The 22479-nt window shown below is 43.3% G+C and overlaps 1 protein-coding gene across 2 annotated transcripts; it reads left to right on the top strand.

Moving 5' to 3' along the window:
* Window positions 1-4249: 4249 nt before the first annotated feature.
* Window positions 4250-17790, top strand: rgrb (retinal G protein coupled receptor b). 2 transcript variants are annotated; one of them, XM_066665551.1, is made up of 7 exons: window positions 4250-4341; window positions 10076-10232; window positions 11804-11925; window positions 12588-12747; window positions 13867-13984; window positions 15011-15124; window positions 17217-17790. In XM_066665551.1, exons 1-7 carry the CDS (start codon window positions 4275-4277, stop codon window positions 17343-17345), a joined length of 867 nt encoding a protein of 288 aa, XP_066521648.1. In that variant the 5' UTR covers window positions 4250-4274; the 3' UTR covers window positions 17346-17790. The 2 variants fall into 2 exon arrangements, with proteins under 2 accessions (XP_066521648.1, XP_066521647.1); XM_066665550.1 differs by lacking the exon at window positions 4250-4341 and adding an exon at window positions 4740-5250 and having other exon boundaries at window positions 17217-17788.
* Window positions 17791-22479: the final 4689 nt, after the last annotated feature.

Below are 22479 nucleotides of genomic sequence, written 5' to 3'. Positions count from 1 at the left end.
TTTGAGCTCCACACACTCATCAGAGACTTCAGACAAACACCACCCTAAAATCTACTACATCACTTATTACTGTAAGGGTGTTAATAGGGAGTTTGACTGTCCCCTTTGCTACAGTAACAGATGCTGCTCTTCTGGAAAGGCTGTAAACTAGATGCTGGACTATTGCTGTGAGGATTTGATGGCATTCAGACTTGAGACCATTACTGAGATCAGGTGCTGATGTAGAAGAGTTCTGTATCACAAGCATTGCTCCAACTCTTTGTAAAGGTATTGGATAGTGCTCCATCACTGCAGAGAACACAGTCTACCTTCCTCCAAAAGCTACATAGTGCAGTTTCTGCAGTGCTGAGCCAAGAGACAGAGGCTCAGCACTCACTATCACAGGTCTGTGGAGCACCACATAGATACTGACGCTGCAATTTTAAGTTACAAATGCAACCTAGTGTTGCTTTAATGTAGTGTCATATTTTGAACATACAGCACATACAGATACAGTGTGATTTCCCTATGTTCTGAGCTGTTGGTAAAAGCTGAGTTCATCGTTGGTCCTTGCTTAGTCAACAGCTCTATAATGTGATTATTGACTGTGTCCCACAGAGTTGACACCGACGTGGACACAGCCAGGTAACGCCTGAGGGGGACGGACTACTGTCCTGCTTCCACACAGATTTTTTTTAGCCCTTAATCCCTCACTTACACTGTGTGCGTTATCTTCCCCCCAAATAAAGCACCAGAGTGGCATTTAAAGAGAGGGATTAAAGGAACACTGTGTAGTATTTTTACCTTAAAATTACAGCTTTAAACTCATTGGAATGTTTTAATGAGGTGTAATAGGTAGAGTAGAGCCTCTGTCATTGCTACTCTGGGCTCAGCATTGCAGAAAATGCACCATGTAACTTTAGGAGAAGGGTAGAAAGCCATTGTTCCTTTTCCCTCCCCCTTGCCATTGATTTCAGGACAGTGCTGAGTTAAATCTAAGTGGAGCACATGAGTAAAAAAGCAAATCTTACCTAGTGTTCCTTTAAAGGCGTGAGTGTCTGGGTGAGTGTGTGGTGCTTTGTCCAGAATTTGTTCTTGCCTTGTGTCCAGTGGTAGTTGTTAGGCTCTGCCCCCCAACCCCTGGGAACCGAAGGAGGATGAAGTGAAGAAATAATTAGGACTCACACCTGTGGACAGGTTCACACACATACTCACACCTGTGGACAGGTTCACACACACACTCACACCTGTGGACAGGTTCACACACACACTCACACCTGTGGACAGGTTCACACACACTCACACACCTGTGGACAGGTTCACACACACACTCACATACCTGTGGACAGGTTCACACACACTCACACACCTGTGGACAGGTTCACACACACACTCACACCTATGGACAGGTTCACACACACACTCACATACCTGTGGACAGGTTCACACACACACTCACACCTGTGGACAGGTTCACACACACACTCACACCTGTGGACAGGTTCACACACACTCACACACCTGTGGACAGGTTCACACACACACTCACACCTATGGACAGGTTCACACACACACTCACACACCTGTGGACAGGTTCACACACACACTCACACCTGTGGACAGGTTCACACACACTCACACCTGTGGACAGGTTCACACACACACTCACACCTGTGGACAGGTTCACACACACTCACACCTGTGGACAGGTTCACACACACTCACACACCTGTGGACAGGTTCACACACACTCACACACCTGTGGACAGGTTCACACACACACACTCACACCTGTGGACAGGTTCACAAACACACACACACCTGTGGGCAGGTTCACACACACACACTCACACCTGTGGACAGGTTCACACACACACTCACACACCTGTGGACAGGTTCACACACACACACTCACACCTGTGGACAGGTTCACACACACTCACACACCTGTGGACAGGTTCACACACACTCACACACCTGTGGACAGGTTCACACACACTCACACCTGTGGACAGGTTCACACACACACACACACACACACACCTGTGGACAGGTTCACACACACACACACACACCTGTGGACAGGTTCACACACACACACACACACCTGTGGACAGGTTCACACACACACTCACACCTGTGGACAGGTTCACACACACACTCACACCTGTGGACAGGTTCACACTCACACACTCACACCTGTGGACAGATTCACACACACACACACCTGTGCACAGGTTCACACACACTCACACCTGTGCACAGGTTCACACACACTCACACCTGTGGACAGGTTCACACACACACTCACACCTGTGGACAGGTTCACACACACACTCACACCTGTGGACACTCACACACCTGTGGACAGGTTCACACACAAACACTCACAGCTCTGGACAATTTCAAAGTGAAAATGCTCAGCCATGAACCTGACAACATATTTCACTCATGATTCGTCTCCTATAGTAAAAAACACCACACACCAACAGGGAGAAGACTGCATTCTCACTGTACTTTAACTCGTACCTGAGACACTATTTCACCAAGGAAACAACACTAGTGAGTGGGGTTAGGCTCTTTTATATTGTCTTGTATTTTAGTGTATGGTCCTGTAGTGTATTGTATGTTACAGGTTGCACATTTCTCAAGCACTTTAGTGTAGATTCTAGGAACAAAGCTTTAGTTGTCCCATCATTGGCTAAACACCGCAGATTAACTGTTGGCCAACATTCGGAACTGTAGCCCCAGTCACTCACTCTGACCGTGCATTTACATTTGTTTAATCCAAGGCTTTGTATAAGGTGAAATGCACTGTTGTTAAAGCTGTGGTGATTAATAAAGCAATCCATTTTTATGTAACGTAGCTTTTATGTTAGGAAATGCAACATTTTGATCTTGAGGATTAGAATGAAGTGTGTAGAAGGTGCACTTAAGGCAGGTAAAATACATGGAATAGAGGAGGTCCTCGGGTTACGTCAGTCCAGAGTTACGATGTTTCGTGGTTGACACATCTCCCATTTACTGTATAAAGCCTTGTTTCGACGTAAGTGGTTTTGCGTGGTAAACGTCGTAACGTGAACTTCGTGTGTGGTGTGCGCGGCGCGGCGGAAGAATACACGGTTACGCGGCTCGGGACCGAGGAGGGTAGGTGTTAGGAGGAGGATAAGTGCTTACAGTATGTTATTTACGTACAGTATGTACGTATGTTTCGACTTACACCGAAAATCGGTTTACGACGCAACGTAGGAACGGATCAACGTCGTAAGTTGAGGACCCCCTGTACATGTTTCTTCCTTCTGTTTCGGAGATACGTGGTTGTGTTCTGACCGTGGATTTATAATATAACATAAATAACCAGTGAAAATTCACTGTTACATTCTTGTAAAGAAGAAAGGCATGAAAGGTGTCACTGCTGCACAGATCTAGGGCCCATGGAGCCTCACCCCTTGAACCCCTGTGTCTGCTCCCCTGACACTCGGGCTCCTGGTAGTAGGCCCAAGCCTGGGGGGAATGGGATTATTGGGCTAAGAAGGGCATTCGACCTAAACCCTATGCCCTGTCCACTGTGTACAGTAGAGTGTTGGCCAAGTTCTTGTTTTTATTATCCTATGTGGTGACCATTTGCCTCAGCAGCTGTAAATCGAACAACAATGTTTTTACACAGAATTATGCTTGTTTCTATTCAAGTAGTCCATTCTTTGTGTGTCCACACAGTATGTATAATGTACACTGAAAACCATCACGCTCTTGGGACGTGAAGCTTTGTATGTTGCTGTGCCACGTGCAGGCCTCGAGAATCCAACTGCTTTTCCTGAAACAAACTAGAGCCCATTTAAACCTGGAACAATCCTGCTCACGCTCTCACTGTTCGAGGAGAGTTTCACAACAAACCAATCCTTTAATCCAGTATGAAGACTTTAGAAATCCCAGCACTGTGAGGGTGTTAACAGGAGGCCTGCCGTAGCCACACACTCCATTTCAGACTTGTAGTAAATATACGGAAAATACATATTGATTTTGTTGCATATAGACTAGTAATACAACACACAAGTTTGGTGTGGTCTGGATGGGTTTCCTCTGGATATTCACAGAGTGACTGAGTGAGTGTATGATTGTCCACAGGTGTGAATGAGTGAGTGTGAAAGTGTAGGTTGAATGAGTGACAGGGTGAGTGTGAAACTGTCCACTGGGGTGAGCGACGGTGTGAGTATATAGCTTTGTGAAATTGTGAATTGTGTGTGAATGGGTGAGTGGCTTAGTAAGTGTATGAAACTGTCCACAGGTTTGAATGTATGATGTATGATGCTTGTGATGAACTGGAGCTGTCTATTCCTGCCTCCTTATACCCAGCGATTCCAGGTAGAATTAACCCTTCACCCACCATAACTCTAACCAGGATGAATGAATGAATATATGAACTGCAATGTCCCCATTAATATTCTATGTAATTCGCACATAGAGCCTGTTAGTGTCACATGAAAATGTCTGAGGTTGTCCTTAAAATCCCTAGAGACTATTTCAGGCTTTACAGAGTGATTCGCAGCAGGACACTGTATTTCAGCAGATTATTTCCTTTCCTCTTAATTAACTCGACTTCTTTCGAAAATAATCATAAACGCTGCATTTTTAAATAACTATTTGTAGTGTTTGTTTTAGCTGCGCACATACTTTGCACAGAATGGGTGTTAAACCCGTTATTAGCGGTGTTATTTAAAAAAAGAGAGAGCAGTGTTAATGAGGAGTAACTTTTAGCGCTATGCTAAGCTAACTCCACTGCTTCACCTTCACTGAGGCGGCTGAGAGGGGGCTTTTATTTGTGAAGTCTGCGCTAAATTTGCGCATATTGGACTCTAATGACCACACAGGGGAGAAGGCCGGACTCCAGAGGTTCAAACTCCAGAGGTTTATTACGAAGTAGACTAGTTACGAAGGCAAAGTTGTGTTTGCGCCGTTTCTTTGGCCGGGACCTTGTCGTGGGGGCTTTTTATAAAGACATTCCTTCGCGGATTCCGGAGGAGTTAAGCCGCTGAAGACCCCGCCTGCCCTTTTTTTGTACGTGGAAAAGCCTATAAAAGGAGAAGAGGGTTTAAACCGGCGTCTTTTCAGACAGAAGTGAGCTGATCTGGATCTGGATCTGGATTACTGTTGCTGTTATTCTTGCTCTTCCTCCTGCGGCTGGCGTTGGGTTTAAAATGGCCTCGTACACTTTACCAGAGGGGTTCGACGACTCTGACATGTTTGCCTTTGGCTCTGTTCTCCTAGTGGGGGGTGAGTTGAGTGCGAGTTTTGCTCTGACAACAACACTGAGTGTAAATGAGCACACAGATGTTTCAGCTCTCTGGTTTGGACATCTGCGGGGAATTGACGCTTGAAAATAAAGTTGCTAGCTCTCCTGAAAAAAAGGAAATTTTGTTTCTGGTCTGGTGCTGGTTCAACGGGTCACTACTCATGGTCAATCTGGCTGACCATAGTTCACAGGCTCTAACAGCAACATATTCTGGTTCCGGTGGAATGGAGCTGTTATATCTGGGATATGCTGGAGTTGTTCTAACAGTCATATGAGGAAGTGTATCTTTGATTTTCATTATTATTATTATTATTTAGTAGAGAATTGTGGATTAGCACCCTTTACACAGGGTCTCCATACTTATGACTATAATAACTTGATCCTGACACACACACACACACACACACACTCATTCAGTCACATACCGACTCACATTTAGAAATTGCTCCACAAGCAAACTTGCTTTATTAATTAAAAAAAAAGGACACAGTGCCACTGATGCAAAGCCAAATAACTTTCTTTCTTATATATATATATATATATATATATATATAATGTGTGTGTGTGTATATATACACTCACACCTATGGACACTTTTGAGTCGCCAATCCACCTACCAACGTGTGTTTTTGGACTGTGGGAGGAAACCCACGCAGACACAGGGAGAACACACCACACTCCTCACAGACAGTCACCCGGAGGAAACCCACACAGACACAGGGAGAACACACCACACTCCTCACAGACAGTCACCCGGAGGAAACCCACACAGACACAGGGAGAACACACTACACTCCTCACAGACAGTCACCCGGAGGAAACCCACACAGACACAGGGAGAACACACCACACTCCTCACAGACAGTCACCCGGAGGAAACCCACACAGACACAGGGAGAACACACCACACTCCTCACAGACAGTCACCCGGAGGAAACCCACACAGACACAGAGAGAACACACCACACTCCTCACAGGCAGTCACCCGGAGGAAACCCACGCAGACACAGGGAGAACACACCACACTCACAGACAGTCACCCGGAGGAAACCCACGCAGACACAGGGAGAACACACCACACTTCTCACAGACAGTCACCCGGAGGAAACCCACGCAGACACAGGGAGAACACACCACACTCCTCACAGACAGTCACCCGGAGGAAACCCACACAGACACAGGGAGAACACACCACACTCCTCACAGACAGTCACCCGGAGGAAACCCACACAGACACAGGGAGAACACACCACACTCCTCACAGACAGTCACCCGGAGGAAACCCACACAGACACAGGGAGAACACACCACACTCCTCACAGACAGTCACCCGGAGGAAACCCACACAGACACAGGGAGAACACACCACACTCCTCACAGACAGTCACCCGGAGGAAACCCACACAGACACAGGGAGAACACACCACACTCCTCACAGACAGTCACCCGGAGGAAACCCACACAGACACAGAGAGAACACACCACACTCCTCACAGGCAGTCACCCGGAGGAAACCCACGCAGACACAGGGAGAACACACCACACTCACAGACAGTCACCCGGAGGAAACCCACGCAGACACAGTGAGAACACACCACACTCCTCACAGACAGTCACCCGGAGGAAACCCACGCAGACACAGGGAGAACACACTACACTCCTCACAGACAGTCACCCGGAGGAAACCCACACAGACACAGGGAGAACACACCACACTCCTCACAGACAGTCACCCGGAGGAAACCCACACAGACACAGGGAGAACACACCACACTCCTCACAGACAGTCACCCGGAGGAAACCCACACAGACACAGAGAGAACACACCACACTCCTCACAGGCAGTCACCCGGAGGAAACCCACGCAGACACAGGGAGAACACACCACACTCACAGACAGTCACCCGGAGGAAACCCACGCAGACACAGGGAGAACACACCACACTTCTCACAGACAGTCACCCGGAGGAAACCCACGCAGACACAGGGAGAACACACCACACTCCTCACAGACAGTCACCCGGAGGAAACCCACACAGACACAGGGAGAACACACCACACTCCTCACAGACAGTCACCCGGAGGAAACCCACACAGACACAGGGAGAACACACCACACTCCTCACAGACAGTCACCCGGAGGAAACCCACACAGACACAGGGAGAACACACCACACTCCTCACAGACAGTCACCCGGAGGAAACCCACACAGACACAGGGAGAACACACCACACTCCTCACAGACAGTCACCCGGAGGAAACCCACACAGACACAGGGAGAACACACCACACTCCTCACAGACAGTCACCCGGAGGAAACCCACACAGACACAGAGAGAACACACCACACTCCTCACAGGCAGTCACCCGGAGGAAACCCACGCAGACACAGGGAGAACACACCACACTCACAGACAGTCACCCGGAGGAAACCCACGCAGACACAGTGAGAACACACCACACTCCTCACAGACAGTCACCCGGAGGAAACCCACGCAGACACAGGGAGAACACACCACACTCCTCACAGACAGTCACCCGGAGGAAACCCACGCAGACACAGGGAGAACACACCACACTTCTCACAGACAGTCACCCGGAGGAAACCCACGCAGACACAGGGAGAACACACCACACTCCTCACAGACAGTCACCCGGAGGAAACCCACGCAGACACAGGGAGAACACACCACACTCCTCACAGTCACCCGGAGGAAACCCACGCAGACACAGGGAGAACACACCACACTTCTCACAGACAGTCACCCGGAGGAAACCCACGCAGACACAGGGAGAACACACCACACTCCTCACAGACAGTCACCCGGAGCAGGAATCACACCCACAACCTCCAGGCCCCTGGAGCTGTGTGACTGCGACACTACCTGCTGCACCACCGTGCCGCCCCTATATATATATATATATATATATATATATATATGTATGTGTGTGTGTGTGTTTTAATAAATTACTTCTAACTGTAATGCTTGTCCCACACTCCAGGATATAAAAAAGTCCAACTGATGCTGAAAAAAGAGACACCTCCAAACATAATGGGGTTTTTCACCAATTACTCTGTGCTTGACTGTTGTTAAAGAACACAGTCCACTCTGAATGAAACACAACTGCAGTCCTCAAAACCTCACGGGAGTTATTCAACAACAATGTAAACAAAACAAGGCAGATGACAGCGGAAATCTCATTCTAGCTCAGCTCATATGGGTTAACAGTCTTTCAGGCTTTTCATCAGCATCCCATTTCACACCAGAGAATCGGCGCCCACCCCACACTACAGGACACTGTCCTAAACAGTGAAGGTGATTCAGAGTCTGGATTATGGAGTTCCTGCATGACAGAGGAATCTGGGAAGATCTTCGTTTACGATCGTTTACCCTGAAATCGGGAGAAACTGTTGTGATTGCTTGGAGGAGTAAATCGCCTGATTATCCTGTAGTGTGAGTCTCAGCTGCAGCCTCAGAAGGTAGGGCTGGACGATACGGCCAAAATTTATATCACGATATGTTTCTTAATTTTGGTTGCTACGTTATAATTTCACTGTCGATGTGAACAGTGTAAAATCCAAAACTTCCAGAACAAACAAGAAACATGACATCACCGTCAAACAAAACCTACTGGCAATGTCAGTATTAATATTTTTTAACAAAATTTTAAACTGAGTGCTGAAATGACGACAGCGCCCTCTAATGACCCGTCAGTCAGAGATGGATGCTGTAAATAATGTACAGGAGGTCCTCGCGTTACGTCAGTCCCGAGTTACGATGTTTCGTGGTTGACACATCTCCCATTTACTGTATAATGCCTTGTTTCGACGTAAGTGGTTTTGCGTGGTAAACGTCGTAACGTGAACTTCGTGTTTGGTGTGCGCGGCGGAAGGATACACGGTTACGCGGCTCGGGACCGAGGAGGATAGGTGTGAGGATACGATAAGTGCTTACAGTATGTTATTTACGTACAGTATGAACGTATGTTCCGACTTACACCGAAAATCGGTTTACGACGTGACGTAGGAACGGATCAACGTCGTATGTCGAGGACCCCCTGTATATTGAAAATGTTTTAAAATCCTATCATCATTGAAACATCTTGTATTGCGATATGGATTGATATTGAGTTATTGTCCCGCTCTATTTCCCAACATTTCTTTGCTGTTCCCATGTGAAGATTTACCAAGTACAGTTGGGAAATGCAGGTTTTAGAGGATGGTCCCAATCTTCACGCCCTTAGATTATCCATATTTTACGGCATATTTATGGCACACCAAACCTGACAAAGGACAACGTCTGCAGATTGTTTGTCTTAAATAATGCAGTATTTTTAATGATTTTTTTGGTGTTTAAATGATGTTTGCTTGAATACAGTTATGTGAAAACATTTGATCGGTTTCAATAAATGAACATAAATATGGTGCAAACTTACAGCACATTTTTAATGGTCCCCCCCCCCACACACACACACACACACATCTCTTTGAATAAATCAGCCACTGGCGTCCAGTACGGCCGAACAATTTCTGGACAATATCTAATTGTGATTTTTCTGTCCAGTGCTGCAGCTGTTATCTAAATTGTGTTTATTTTCTGTAAATGAAGGTCCAGGTCTGAGCACTGAATGTAGAGTGTACAACAGACATTCAGATAGAGTTGTGGTCTTGTCTACAGCGCAGTGTCGTGGTGAACAGTTGCCCTTGGCTCGCTCAAAGGAGGCTTGGAGTCGGATGTGTTTGTGTCCGAATGTCCTGATATCCTGAAAATATCTTTATTTTATGTGTGTGTGTGTGTGTTTAGCTGTCCTTGGCTTTTTCATGAACTTCGTCTCAGTCATGGCCTTCCTGCGAGTGAAGGAGCTGAGGACGCCCAGTAACTTCTTCGTCTTTAACCTGGCCCTCGCTGACCTCAGCCTCAACTGCAACGGCCTGGCGTCCGCCTACGCCAGCTACCTCAGGTAGGAACACAACCTCCTCAATAACAAACTGATACACTGCCCAGAATTAGCGATAGAGCTAGTTAAATACTGACTGGTCTACCCTCGCACCAATCATTCTGATTGGTTCAACGGGAAATGCTCTGTTCTAGAAGAGTGAGAATGTTTCCCAGCAGTGGTGATAGTGGCAGTGATAAGTGAGGAACTCATTGTTACTCAGTGGAACATCAGGGGAACTTCTTAAATCATCCAGCTCCTATCAGCACAGGAGTAGAATTGTGTAAGTCTCTGTTAATGGAACACATTTAATCAAAATTAATAAAATGTTTTGTTTACAGGGGACTGCACAAGTCTTAATAAAACATCTCTCCCCTGTGTAAACAGCCCTGTTCAGAACGCACCTGTTCCTTTAAATGATAATGAGCCGCTCGCTGTTCACCCCGACCCCGAGCGCACAGCAGTGAGGAGCGAGGAGCAGAAGCTCTGGTTTTTAGCCGTTTTCACTCTGTTCTCTTTCTTCTCCGTTTTTACTCAGTGCTCTTATTTCTCCGCGCTCGTTGAGTCTGTTTTGCTGAGTTTAACCTCGTCTTTGCGCTCTCACATAAACATGGGTCCAGCGCTGTGATTGGACAGACTCAGACGAGGGGGCGGGGCCATTCTAAAATCTCTGCATTTGACACCAGAAGCGGAGCAGAATCTCGTTTTATCCAGAGTTTTCTGACTTGGGCAGCTCACAGAAAACTGACTTGGTGATCTTGTTTCACAGTGTGTGGGTTGGTGGGCTTTAGATCCACACTGGTGGTCTCAGAGTTGTGGACCCCGCTGTACGTCTTGTAATGGCTTTTGCTGAATGTTTTTAAAGGGTCTGAAATAAAGCGGAAGCGAGGATGTTTTAATCTCACTCTTCTGACTGACAGCTGCAGGGACGAGGCATTTGAGGCTGAAATGATAAAGCAGGCTTGAGAGTGAGAGTGAGAGTGAATGAATATGGGTCATGACATCCTCTCAGAGTCTTTATCCTGACACACTTTCACACTCACATTTCTCTGATCTGTTGAACTGACACTGTGCCAAGACCACGTTTCACAGACAAGTGCATTATTCTTTTTCCTTTCCTCAGGAAACTGACCTTGGGGATCAGAGCTGAACTCACTACAGTGTGTTGTCTTTAAAACACGAATGGCACTTCACCAGTTCTTTAGATCCTCTGTGTGGAGAATAGGGCTGGGCGATTATGGCCCTTAAATAATATCACAGTGATATTTTTCTGATAATGATATTTTTGATGATATTACAAAATACAGAAACAATTTATTTTTATTCATTTCAATAATACATTATTGCAACAGAATACATGTTAATTATATTTGAATATAAATTTAATATGTGGTGGCACGGTGGCGCAGCAGGTGGTGTCGCAGTCACACAGCTCCAGGGGCCTGGAGGTTGTGGGTTCAATTCCCGCTGTCTGTGAGGAGTGTGGTGTGTTCTGTCTGTGTGGGTTTCCTCCAGGTGACTGTCTGTGAGGAGTGTGGAGTGTTTCTTTAACGTACGTTTGTGTTTCTTTTTTTTTTTTTTTTTTTCTAATAAAGATACTGGCCCTTCGGCCCCGAGGGTTGCCAGATTCACGGCTTTCACGGTATGGTGTCCATCCTGGGAGTCATCAGCTTTCTCGGTGCTGTTGCTTGGGACCGATATCACATGTACTGCACCAGTGAGTACTGCACCAACATCAGATTATTACACTTCATTTTAGTCCTTAATGATCAAGACTGTTTATGGAGTAAATAAGACTATAGTATAAGATATTAAACGATACATACAGCAAAAGGTGACATCACACAACAGAAATTAAAGATCAATCCTAGTGGTTTAACGTGACGTTGAGGTGTACAACAGTGGTTGAGGTGGTAGGCCAAATGACCTAGAAAAAGTTGCTAGTAAATTAACTGAAAATCTAAAGTTTTATTTGTAAATTACATAATGTTTCAAAGTTTTCTTAATTATGCCTCAATGAAAGTCATTTGTGTTGTAGAAAAATACAATGTGATTACGTCTGTAAGGGAACAGCGGGACAGCGTTCCTCCGCTTTTTTTTCCAGGAAGGGTATGCGATCCCCCAGTTTTTTTTGAGAAATCCGTGTAAAGAAAGCCCAGTTTCAGCTGTTTATTGGACGTAAGCAAATACTAGAGACAGATGAAAGCAGCTTGGATTGTTTTATAAAAAGGGCAAAGCAAAAATGAGGAAAAACAAGCCCAGACAAGTCCTTCACCTACTACAAGCGCCGAGAGCCGGTTTTTGCCTATTGACTTCCATTCTGTATTTTATAATAATTCTTGCATTAACATTCTTGTGTGTGCCACACTGCACTTCCAGAGCAAAAGATGTTTTGGAGCACTTCTCTGACCATCACCACCATGCTGTGGGCTCTGTCCATTTTCTGGTCAGCCCTCCCTCTGCCCTCTGTGGGGTGGGGGGTGTTCGACTTTGAGCCGATGAAAGTGGGCTGCACTCTGGACTACACCAGAGGAGACAGGTAACCTGCTTAAATACACCTCAGTGTCACCTATTATCTGTTTATCAGTGAGTGCCATGGATGGAACTAAAGCAAGTAAGGGTGTGTTTTGAGACCTGGTGGAACCTAGAGGAACCTCCACCTGAACACACTGTATGTCAGGGGACACTGCTGTTCAGCTGCACACACACCACTTCTATAATCTCCATTTAGAATCATTGACTAGTTTGTATTTGGGATGAGTTGGAGTGGTGTTTGTGATCCAGAACTAATCGTCCAACATCAGCACCTGACCTCATTCCAGTGTGCTCCAGAACATCTCTTTTCATTGAAGGCTTTTCCTTGGAAACATCTGTGGCTGGTTGAATCCCATTTCACAGCTTGCCCTTACTACTTTGACCTACTTCTGTTTTTCTTAGAGGTGGGGCTCTCAGTTCCTATTGGGACAGAGGGGTGGGGTGAAGTGTGAGGGCGACATGGCCCTTCAAATAGATTTTGACGCTGTGCAGCCCCCAAAGAAACCCACAGGTGTCAGTATTTCCTCCTTTAAACTCTATGATCCCCAGTGTATTCTCTGAGTTTAATGTAGTTTCAGTGGATTATGGCCTTTACTTCAGAACGAACAGAAAACAGCACGAGGAGCAGCTGAGGTCTCTGGAGTTAGCTGTAAATGTACAGTTCCACCTTAAATGGTGCAGCAATTACACTCTGGTGCCTTACACTACTGCAACATTTAAGGTGGAACTGGACGAATTCAGAATTTGAACACAGAAGAGTGAGGAGAGGGGGGTAATCTCTGATTGTGGAACCCTTCTGAAGGAGAATGAGGCTCTAAATGTAACTAAAGTCCAGCAGCTCCTCTGATATCACTGCAGACTGGTGCAGAGCTGCTATAGAGCGGCGCTAGTCGCCTGGGAATGAAGCACTGCTCTGTTTTATTTGTGTTCTGATGAAGTATCAGGGTGTTGAAGGGTCGTCCTGGTTTGTAGGGGGAGATTTTAACAACAACACCCTGTATCTCAGCACCAAGAGGAAACTTGAAAACAAGGTGTAGGGGTAAAAATAAGAAATGGGATTCACCCAGTGTCTGCACAAACTGGTGGTGACACATGACCTCTTTCTCTTTCCTGCCCTCCATAGAGATTACATCACCTATATGCTGTCCATCACTTTCCTGTACCTGATCATTCCCCTCTTCATCATGCACTCCTCCTACAACGCAATCTACGCCTACTTCAAGAAGACGCACAACTTCAAAGTAAGTTTTGTGTTTTTAAGGTACTGTGTTTAAACGAAGGGGTGGCAGTGTGTCTCTGTCCCACAGATGCAGGTTCTCGGGGTCCTGGGTGTGATCCTCTCCTCCGGTCACTGTCTGCCAGGAGTGTATTGTGTTGCCCGTGTGGCTGTGTGGGTTTCCTTCAGGTCCTGTGTTTTCCTTCACACTGTCCAAAGATGCATGTTGGTAGGGGGAGTGACTGTGTGACATTGCCCACGTGTGTGAGTGACTGGGTGAAATTGTCCGTGTGTGTGTGGGTATCTGGATGAGTGTGTGAAACACACTGACTGACATTGACTGACACTGAGTGAGTGACACGGTGACTGACTGAGTGACTGACACTGATTGACTGACTGAATGACTGATTGACTGACAGTGATTGACTGACTCTGACACTGACTGAGTGACTGATTGACACTGAGTGATTGACTGAGAGTGACAGACTAGTCTGTAATTGTGAAACTCATTTTGGATCAATTGAGTGTAGAAACAAGGGGGTTGTTTTAATGTTATGGCTGCTCGGTGTGTGTGTGTGTGTGTGTGTGTATATATATATATATATATATATATGGTTTATTTCCCCATAGCAGCTCAGTGGACGCACTGTGTGTCTGTAGTTCCTCTGTAGTGTATTTGTGTTAAGTCTGTGAAAGTCTCTCTCTCTCTCTCTCTCTCTCTCGTGACTCTGTTCAATGGAGCATTTATTCCTCAGATTTGAGAAAGCGTTTGTGTGAGTCCAGATTACTGGACCATACACTGGTCTCAGAGCGGGACACCCTCGGCCTTTAGGGCAGAGACAAAGCAGTCATGTGGATAATGTGTGTGTTCTGTTTATTGACTGTAAGTGTTAGATGTGAAGAACTCATGGAGACGAATTGTAATTCACTCCCTCACATACTAGCTAGCTCACTTAGTATTAATTTTATAATGAATACATTAATAATTAAAATGATGACGACGATTAAAGATCAGTTTCTGCATCTCATCAATCTGTTTTGTATTTTACAGTTCAACACTGGTCTTCCTGTGAAAGTTTTACTGCTCTGTTGGGGGCCTTACGTGGTGATGTGCATTTATGCCTGCTTCGAAAACACAAAGCTGGTGTCTCCAAAGATACGAATGGTATGGGAGTCTCTGTCTACACACACACACACACACACACACACACACACACACACTGACTCCAACAAAATCAGACCCATGGGAAACAGTAGTGTGTCAGCAATAATTCACAGAAGTATATTTACAGTACTTTAAAATTAACCTATGAATAACTTTAGATATCTTTTCTTTCCCCCACTTGACTGTCATCTGACGTTAGGGATTAACTTAAACATTATTCTACATCAGTGTCTGACCTCAGTAATATTCTTCATCATCCTCGTTGCTGCTTTATCCATTTCAGAGTCGAGGTTAATAATTCAGACACGATACAGTATCGAATATCCCTTCTCAGAATAGTGGGGATCAACTCCATATTAGTTCCCTTCAGTTCAGTTTGGAATGAGCTGCTTAACAATAGCTAAGTATGCAGAGCTACAGTTGATCTACAGTCTGCAGAACTGTGCCAAAGTTTAAGGCACATGCAGAAAATGTTGGAACATAAAGATGACTTCAAAAATGATGGAATTAATTATGTATTACTTAAAAGAGAAAGACAACAATGTGCAGTAAACATTAATAAATGAAAGAAAGTCAATATTATATGTGACGACCATTTGGATTTTCACAATTCTTTTTTTTTTTTAATTGAACGTAACCTCTTTTTAATCAGTTGCTTTCTTGACAGACATAATTGTTGTTTTGGTAACATTATTATTATTATTATGATTGTTAAAGTAAATCTAAAATGTTTTTTAAATGTTTTTGTACTGACTCAATAACGCAGAATTCATAAAATAAATATCTATAACAGAATGTGTAATAAAAAAAATTACAAGACGCCTAGATACCAGGGAGTTGCTTTATATAATGCTTGATCAGTGTATGTACAGTACACATATGTAGTGTATTTTGTGTTTTCATGCACATCCACATGTGCCTCCACAAGCAGACTTTAGAATGGCCCCGCCCCCTCGTCTGAGTCTGTCCAATCACAGCGCTGGACCTGTGTTTATGTGAGAGCGCAAAGACGAGGTTAAACTCAGCAAAACGTGGGCGGCACGGTGGCTTGGTGGTTAGCACGTTCGCCTCCCAGCGCTGGGATCTTGGGTTCAAGTCCCATCTGGGTGGAGTTTCCATGTTCTCCCCGTGTCTGCGTGGGTTTCCTCCGGGGGCTCCGGTTTCCTCCCACAGTCCAAAAACATGGAGGGTAGGTGAATTGGCTTCTCTAATAACTGTCCTGGTGTGTGACTGAATGTCTGTATGTGTGAGCCCAGATATGGATTGGCGCTCTGTCCTGGGTTAAACCCTAGTGCCCGATGCAGTCCTCCAGGTGGACGGTCGTTTCTGGTTGAGAGTACGCTGTGCGCGTTTGGCTGCCGCTTCTCGCCAGTGTGTGTGAATTGAGCGTTCTGAGCAGTGTAGATTGTAAAGCGTCCTTGGGTGTCTAGAAAGGCGCTATATAAGTGTAACGATAATAATAATAATAATAATAAAAAACAGATACAACGAGCGCGGAGAAATAAGAGCACTGAGTAAAAACAGAGAAGAAAGAGAACAGAGTGAAAACGGCTAAAAACCAGAGCTTCTGCTCTACGCTCCTCACTGCTGTGCGCTCGGGGTCGGGGTGAACAGCGAGCGGCTCATTATCATTTAAAGGAACAGGTGCTGAAAGCGGGCGTTCTGAACAGGGGCTGTTTACACAGGGGGAGAACACTGCTGTGGGGCTCGTGGGGTTTGGACCAAAGCAGGTCACAGATGCTTCTTTAAGAAACAGAACTGTGTTCCACTGTGGAGACGAGGAGAATATATCTCTTTAAATAATAATGACCAACACACGTATTTCATTTAATCATTGTGTTACTGTTTAAATGTATTTTTATTTATGTGAAAGGAAGAGGAAAATGGTCCAAAATGTTTACTACAGTAGGTTTGTTCTAAAAGTCATATCCAGTGGATAACTAGAGTGTGTAAAAGTAGAAGTGACAGGACCAGTGTGAAACTACATTGTGAATTGTGAGTTTAATTGTTGTAATTGTTGAAAAAAGAGAGAGGAGCACGTCTCCTGCAGCAGATAGAAGCCGACTTTCTTAATAACGACATGTTGTTGCAGGTTCTCCCGGTTCTGGCGAAACTGTCTCCAATCTTCAATGCTTTACTCTACTCCTACGGTAATGAGTTTTACAGAGGAGGCATCTGGCAGTTCCTCACAGGCCAGACGCAGACGGACAAGAGGAAATAACTCCGCTGTAAACTGTACATAATTAACTCTAATCATCCCTGAGGTTTTACACCGGAGAAGGTCCATGGATGCATTAATTTGGCAAAGTCAATCAGTTTGTTGTTGATGTGATTTCTCTGTGATTCAAAGAGGGCATGTGGTCATTCCAGGAAATACCTCATGTCTTCGTTATATTATAAGACAAGTTTAAGCGTTATAATATTTTACTGTGTTATACACCCAGTTTCCACTGTAAGTGACTTTTACATAATGTGGTTATTTACTTAAAGAAATAACTATTTGAATAAGCCAGCAACAACGTGCACCTGGCTCAATCTCCATTTGAACATATCTGGGTGAGATATGGATCCCAAGGGAGATCTAGATGTTTATTTTAGCTGCAAAAATTCTCAACTAACTGAAGAGTTTTAATTGAGCATAACGGCCAGGCTGTATTTTTGTACAACTCTGTCTTTAAGTCAATAAATGCAGTGTGTTCTGATTAATTACAGCATTTTTGTTTTATTCGCCCACGCATAAATAATCAATCAGATCAGATAATGAGGGTCCAGGAACTGTTTCCATCGGAGGAGGAACATGAAGATGAGTTTAGTTCCCACACATCCCACACTTTTCAGCTACAACAGCTTCAGCTCTTCTGGGAAGGCTTTCCACAAGGTTTAGGAGTGCCTTCATGCCTCGCTGTCTCAGCCCGATAGAACACCTTTGGGATGAAATAGAGCAGAGGTCAGTCAAGTTCTTCCACATCAAACTCACTCATCCATGTCTTTACCTTGCTTTGTGCACAGGTGCACAGTCATGTTGGAACAGGAAGGGGCCGTCCCCAAACTGTTTCCACAACAGTTGGTGTGCTGAAGCATTGAGTTCCTTTGACTGGAAATAAGAGGCTAAGCCCAACTCCTGAAAAACAACCCCACATCATTATCCCCCTCCACCAATATTCACACTTGGCACAATGCAGTCCGAATGGCAAAACCCAGACTTGTCCACCAGGTCGGTGAGATTTGTCACTCCAGAGAACTCTAGAGTCCAGTAGAGGCAGCATGCTTTACACTACTAGAAGGATAGGATTCAGCTGCTCAGCTGTGGAAACCCATTCCTTGAAGCTTTCTGCGCACTGTTCTTGAGCGAATCTGAAGGCCACATGAAGTCTGGGGGTCTGTAGCGATTGCCTCTGCAGAAAGTTGGTGACCTCTGTGCACTACACCCTACAGCTTCCACTGACCACAGTTTCTGTTGCCAGTTGCTTCCAATTTGTTCTAAAACCTCAGATTTGACTGTGAAATATTTAGTAGTGAGGAAATTTCAGGAATGGACTTGTTGCACAGGAGGCATCCTCTCACGGCACCACACTGAGCTCCTGAGAGCGACCCATTCTTTCACAAATATGTTTTTAGAAGCAGTCTGCACACCTAAGTGCTTGGTTTTATTCACCTGAGGCCATGGAAGTGATTGGAACAGATGAATTCAATATTTTGGGGGGGGTAAATACCTTTGGCAGTATAGTGTATTAGGTGTACAAGTAAGTTTTATAGCATTTTGGTGTAATGTATAATTGTCGTTCAACTGGGGCCGAGATGGTTGAACATCTTCGCTGCATGCAGGCTGAGTGGGACCGCTGAGGCCCTACGCTAACTACGTTGAGTCCGAGCTGCATTGTGTTGCTAGGCCACTATGTTCACTACGCTGTTCTAATTAACATCACAGGGAAAAAAAAAAAGCAACTGGAAAACATGCCACCAAAGAAAGTTAATGTATCAGAGGAGGAGATGGAGGAGATCAGAAAATCTGTAAGCTTCATATCAGAATAATTAAGCAAAGTGGTTAAGCAGCAGACGAAGCTGCTTGATTTAATGGAGGACGTTAACTTAAGACCCTTGTGAAAGAAAGATAGAATAATTGTTGGACTTGAAAAAAGAATTGATGACCTTGAACAGTGCAGTAGGATGGAAGATGTAATTATAGGTGGATTAGAGACCACACATAGAACATACACCAGTACAGCGGAGTGCAAAGAAGGTGAGGATGTCTCAACAGAGGAACTAAAAACACTCGAATGGCAAGTCATAACTTTTTTTGAAAACAAAAATATAAATATTAAAAGTAGCAACATCTCAGCTTGCCGTTCCCTACCCCGAAAAAGACAGCAAAAGCAAGCCTGCCATCATAGTTCTTTTTGTGAATAGAAAACACAAAACTGAGCTACTCAGGCAGGCGAAGAAGCCGAAGGGGACAGGAGTATACCTAAATGAGCATCTTACCCAGAAAAATGCAGAAATTGCAAGACAAGCACGCATCCTCAAAAAACAACAAAAAGTAGAGTCAACATGGACCAGGAACTGTAAAGTAATGATTCAACTGAATGGAACACCAGAAGAAGCCAAAGTAATTAGGATAAGAGAACCGAAAGACTTAAACCCAAATAAATAGGTAATAATAAAATCCTGCATGTTTGTCATGATGCACTGCAATATTTTTGGAGATGCTGATGATTGTAGAGTTGAGTAACACGGGTTGTATGTGTATTTTACAGGAACTAGACTCAATCAAATGGTAGATTCTAACAAGGATTATTCGTTCCCGTTCAAAGACTTTGATGATGATGATTTCACAGATAATAATGAGATGTGTGTGTGATGAGTTATGTAGTACACGATATAGCAAGTATGAATATGAATTTTAAAACATTTGACCACACAGAATATAGAAAATATGAGTTCGGAAAAGATATTGAACCTGAAACACACTTCTACAATAACATCAACTCTAACTGTGAGTATTACACAAAAGAACAATTTAATAATAATAATGCGAATATGGAAGGTGCGTTATCAATAATACATTTTAACAGTAGAAGCCTCAATAGAAAATTCCCTAAAATCAAAGAGTATTTGAGTAAATTCAAAAAGTTGAATGTCATTGCGGTGTCTGAGACTTGGCTCGATAATGAGAAAGTCTCAGATGTAGAACTGGATGGATATGAGCTATTTAGTATTAATAGGAACAATAAAGTAGGTGGAGGAGTTGCTCTGTTGATACACATTTAAGGTGCAGTTTGGTTAAAAGTATGTCAAATGCTATAGAAAACATAATGGAATGTGTAACTATAGAAATGAATGTAAAACATTCTAAAAACATATTAATCAGTTGTGTATTCAGACCCCAGGAACTTGTACTCAAACATTCAATGACAAAACAGCTGGGATGATCGACAAACTGAATGACAAAAAGGTATTAATATTGATTTGTTAAACCCAAATGGACATAGAACAGATTTTATCAGTACAATGTACACCAACAACCTATTTCCTGTAATCATAAAACCAACTAGAATAACCACAGACACTGCTACATTGATTGACAACATATTTACAGACAGAATCGGGAGTCCAATAGTAGGTGGATTGCTCATAAACGACATAAGTGACCATCTTCCTGTTGTTGCAATCTTTCAAAATGTTCTTAATGTACAAATTGAAAATAGTACATATATTTTTAACGTGACAAGACATAGAACACCAGAAGCTATTGCTGCTCTCAAGTTGGACTTAATAAAACAAAACTGGGCTGAGGTTTCTGAAAAGGAGGACCCCAACAAAGCATATGAGGCTTTTTTTGTCTGTATTAGCTGAGCTTTATGAACAAAACTGTGCTTTAAAAAAACTTTCAAGAAGGCATAAATTTGAGGGCAAACCATGGATTACCAAGGGAACAGCAAACACATGTAAAAAGAAAAATGTCCTATGTAAATTGTTCTTAAAACAAAGAAATAAAGAAGCAGAAAATAAATATAAGACATATAAAAATAAATTATTAAGTGTTATGAGAGTTAGTAAAAAGGAATATTATCAGAGAAGTATAGGAGTAATGTTCAAGGTACTTGGAATGTGCTGAATGGCATTAAAAAGGGATTTGGAACAGCAGAAATTCCAAATAATTTTGTAAAAGAAGATAATACAGTCATAAATAAAATAACAGAAATTGCTAATGAATTTAATGACTATTTTGTAAATGTCGGATTCAATTTAGCAAAAGAGATTGTGGAGCCAAGAAATAAAGATGGCGTAGACATGAATAGAGTTCTTAAAAAATTCTCATTCCATCTTTGTTATGAAAAGGAAATAATGGATATTGTAAAAAAAAAATTAAAAACAAAATGTCCACTGATATGACATTTAAAACTGGTATATTTCCAAATAAAATGAAAATAGCAAAAGTCATTCCTATCTTTAAAAGTGGAGACAGACACCAGTTCTCCAGTTATAGACCTGTTACTTTGTTATCACAATTCTCAAAAATCTTAGAAAAATTGTTTGTTCAAAGGCTAGATACGTTCATAAAAAAACAAATTATTGAGTGACCAACAGTATGGATTCAGAGAAAATAGGTCCACTTCAATGGCTGTGATGCAACTGGTAGAAGAGATATCTAATGCAATAGACACTAAGGAATATACTGTGGGGGTGTTTATAGACTTAAAAAAAGCTTTGGATACATTTGATCATGATCTATTAATGAAAAAACTGGAGAGATATGGTATTAGAGGAGTAGCATATTCATGGCTCAAGAGTTATCTTTGTGACAGATATCAATATGTACAAATAAATAACATAAAATCTAAACTTCTGAAGGTCACGTGTGGGATCCCACAAGGTTCAGTGATAGGACCTAAATTATTCCTGTTTTATATAAATGATATATGTAAAGTATCTGATTTGTTAAAGGTTGTTTTATTTGCTGATGACACAAATTTATATTGCTCTGGTTTGATTTTAACAAGTTATCACTGAATTTAAATAAAACAAAGTTTATAATATTCAGAACTAGACAAATCAAGAATGAAAAAAGTTAAACTTATGATCAATAATGTGGAAATAGAAAGAGTGTATGAAAAAAAATTTCTGGGTGTGATAATTGATCATAAATTAGGTTGGATACCACATACAAATTATGTAAAAACAAAAATTTCTAAAATAATTGCAGTATTATATCAAATTAAAAATGTTCTGAATGAGATTCCTTTATATACTGTTCTTTCATAGTTCCATACATGACCTACTCTGTGGAGGTACGGGGAAACACCTATAAAACCATAACTAAACCAATTATCATGCTACAAAAGAAAGCCATAAGA

This window comes from Hoplias malabaricus, chromosome 3, assembly GCF_029633855.1.
Source record: "Hoplias malabaricus isolate fHopMal1 chromosome 3, fHopMal1.hap1, whole genome shotgun sequence".
In the NCBI taxonomy this organism is placed as follows: domain Eukaryota; kingdom Metazoa; phylum Chordata; class Actinopteri; order Characiformes; family Erythrinidae; genus Hoplias; species Hoplias malabaricus.
This window is presented reverse-complemented; position numbering and strand designations above follow the sequence as displayed.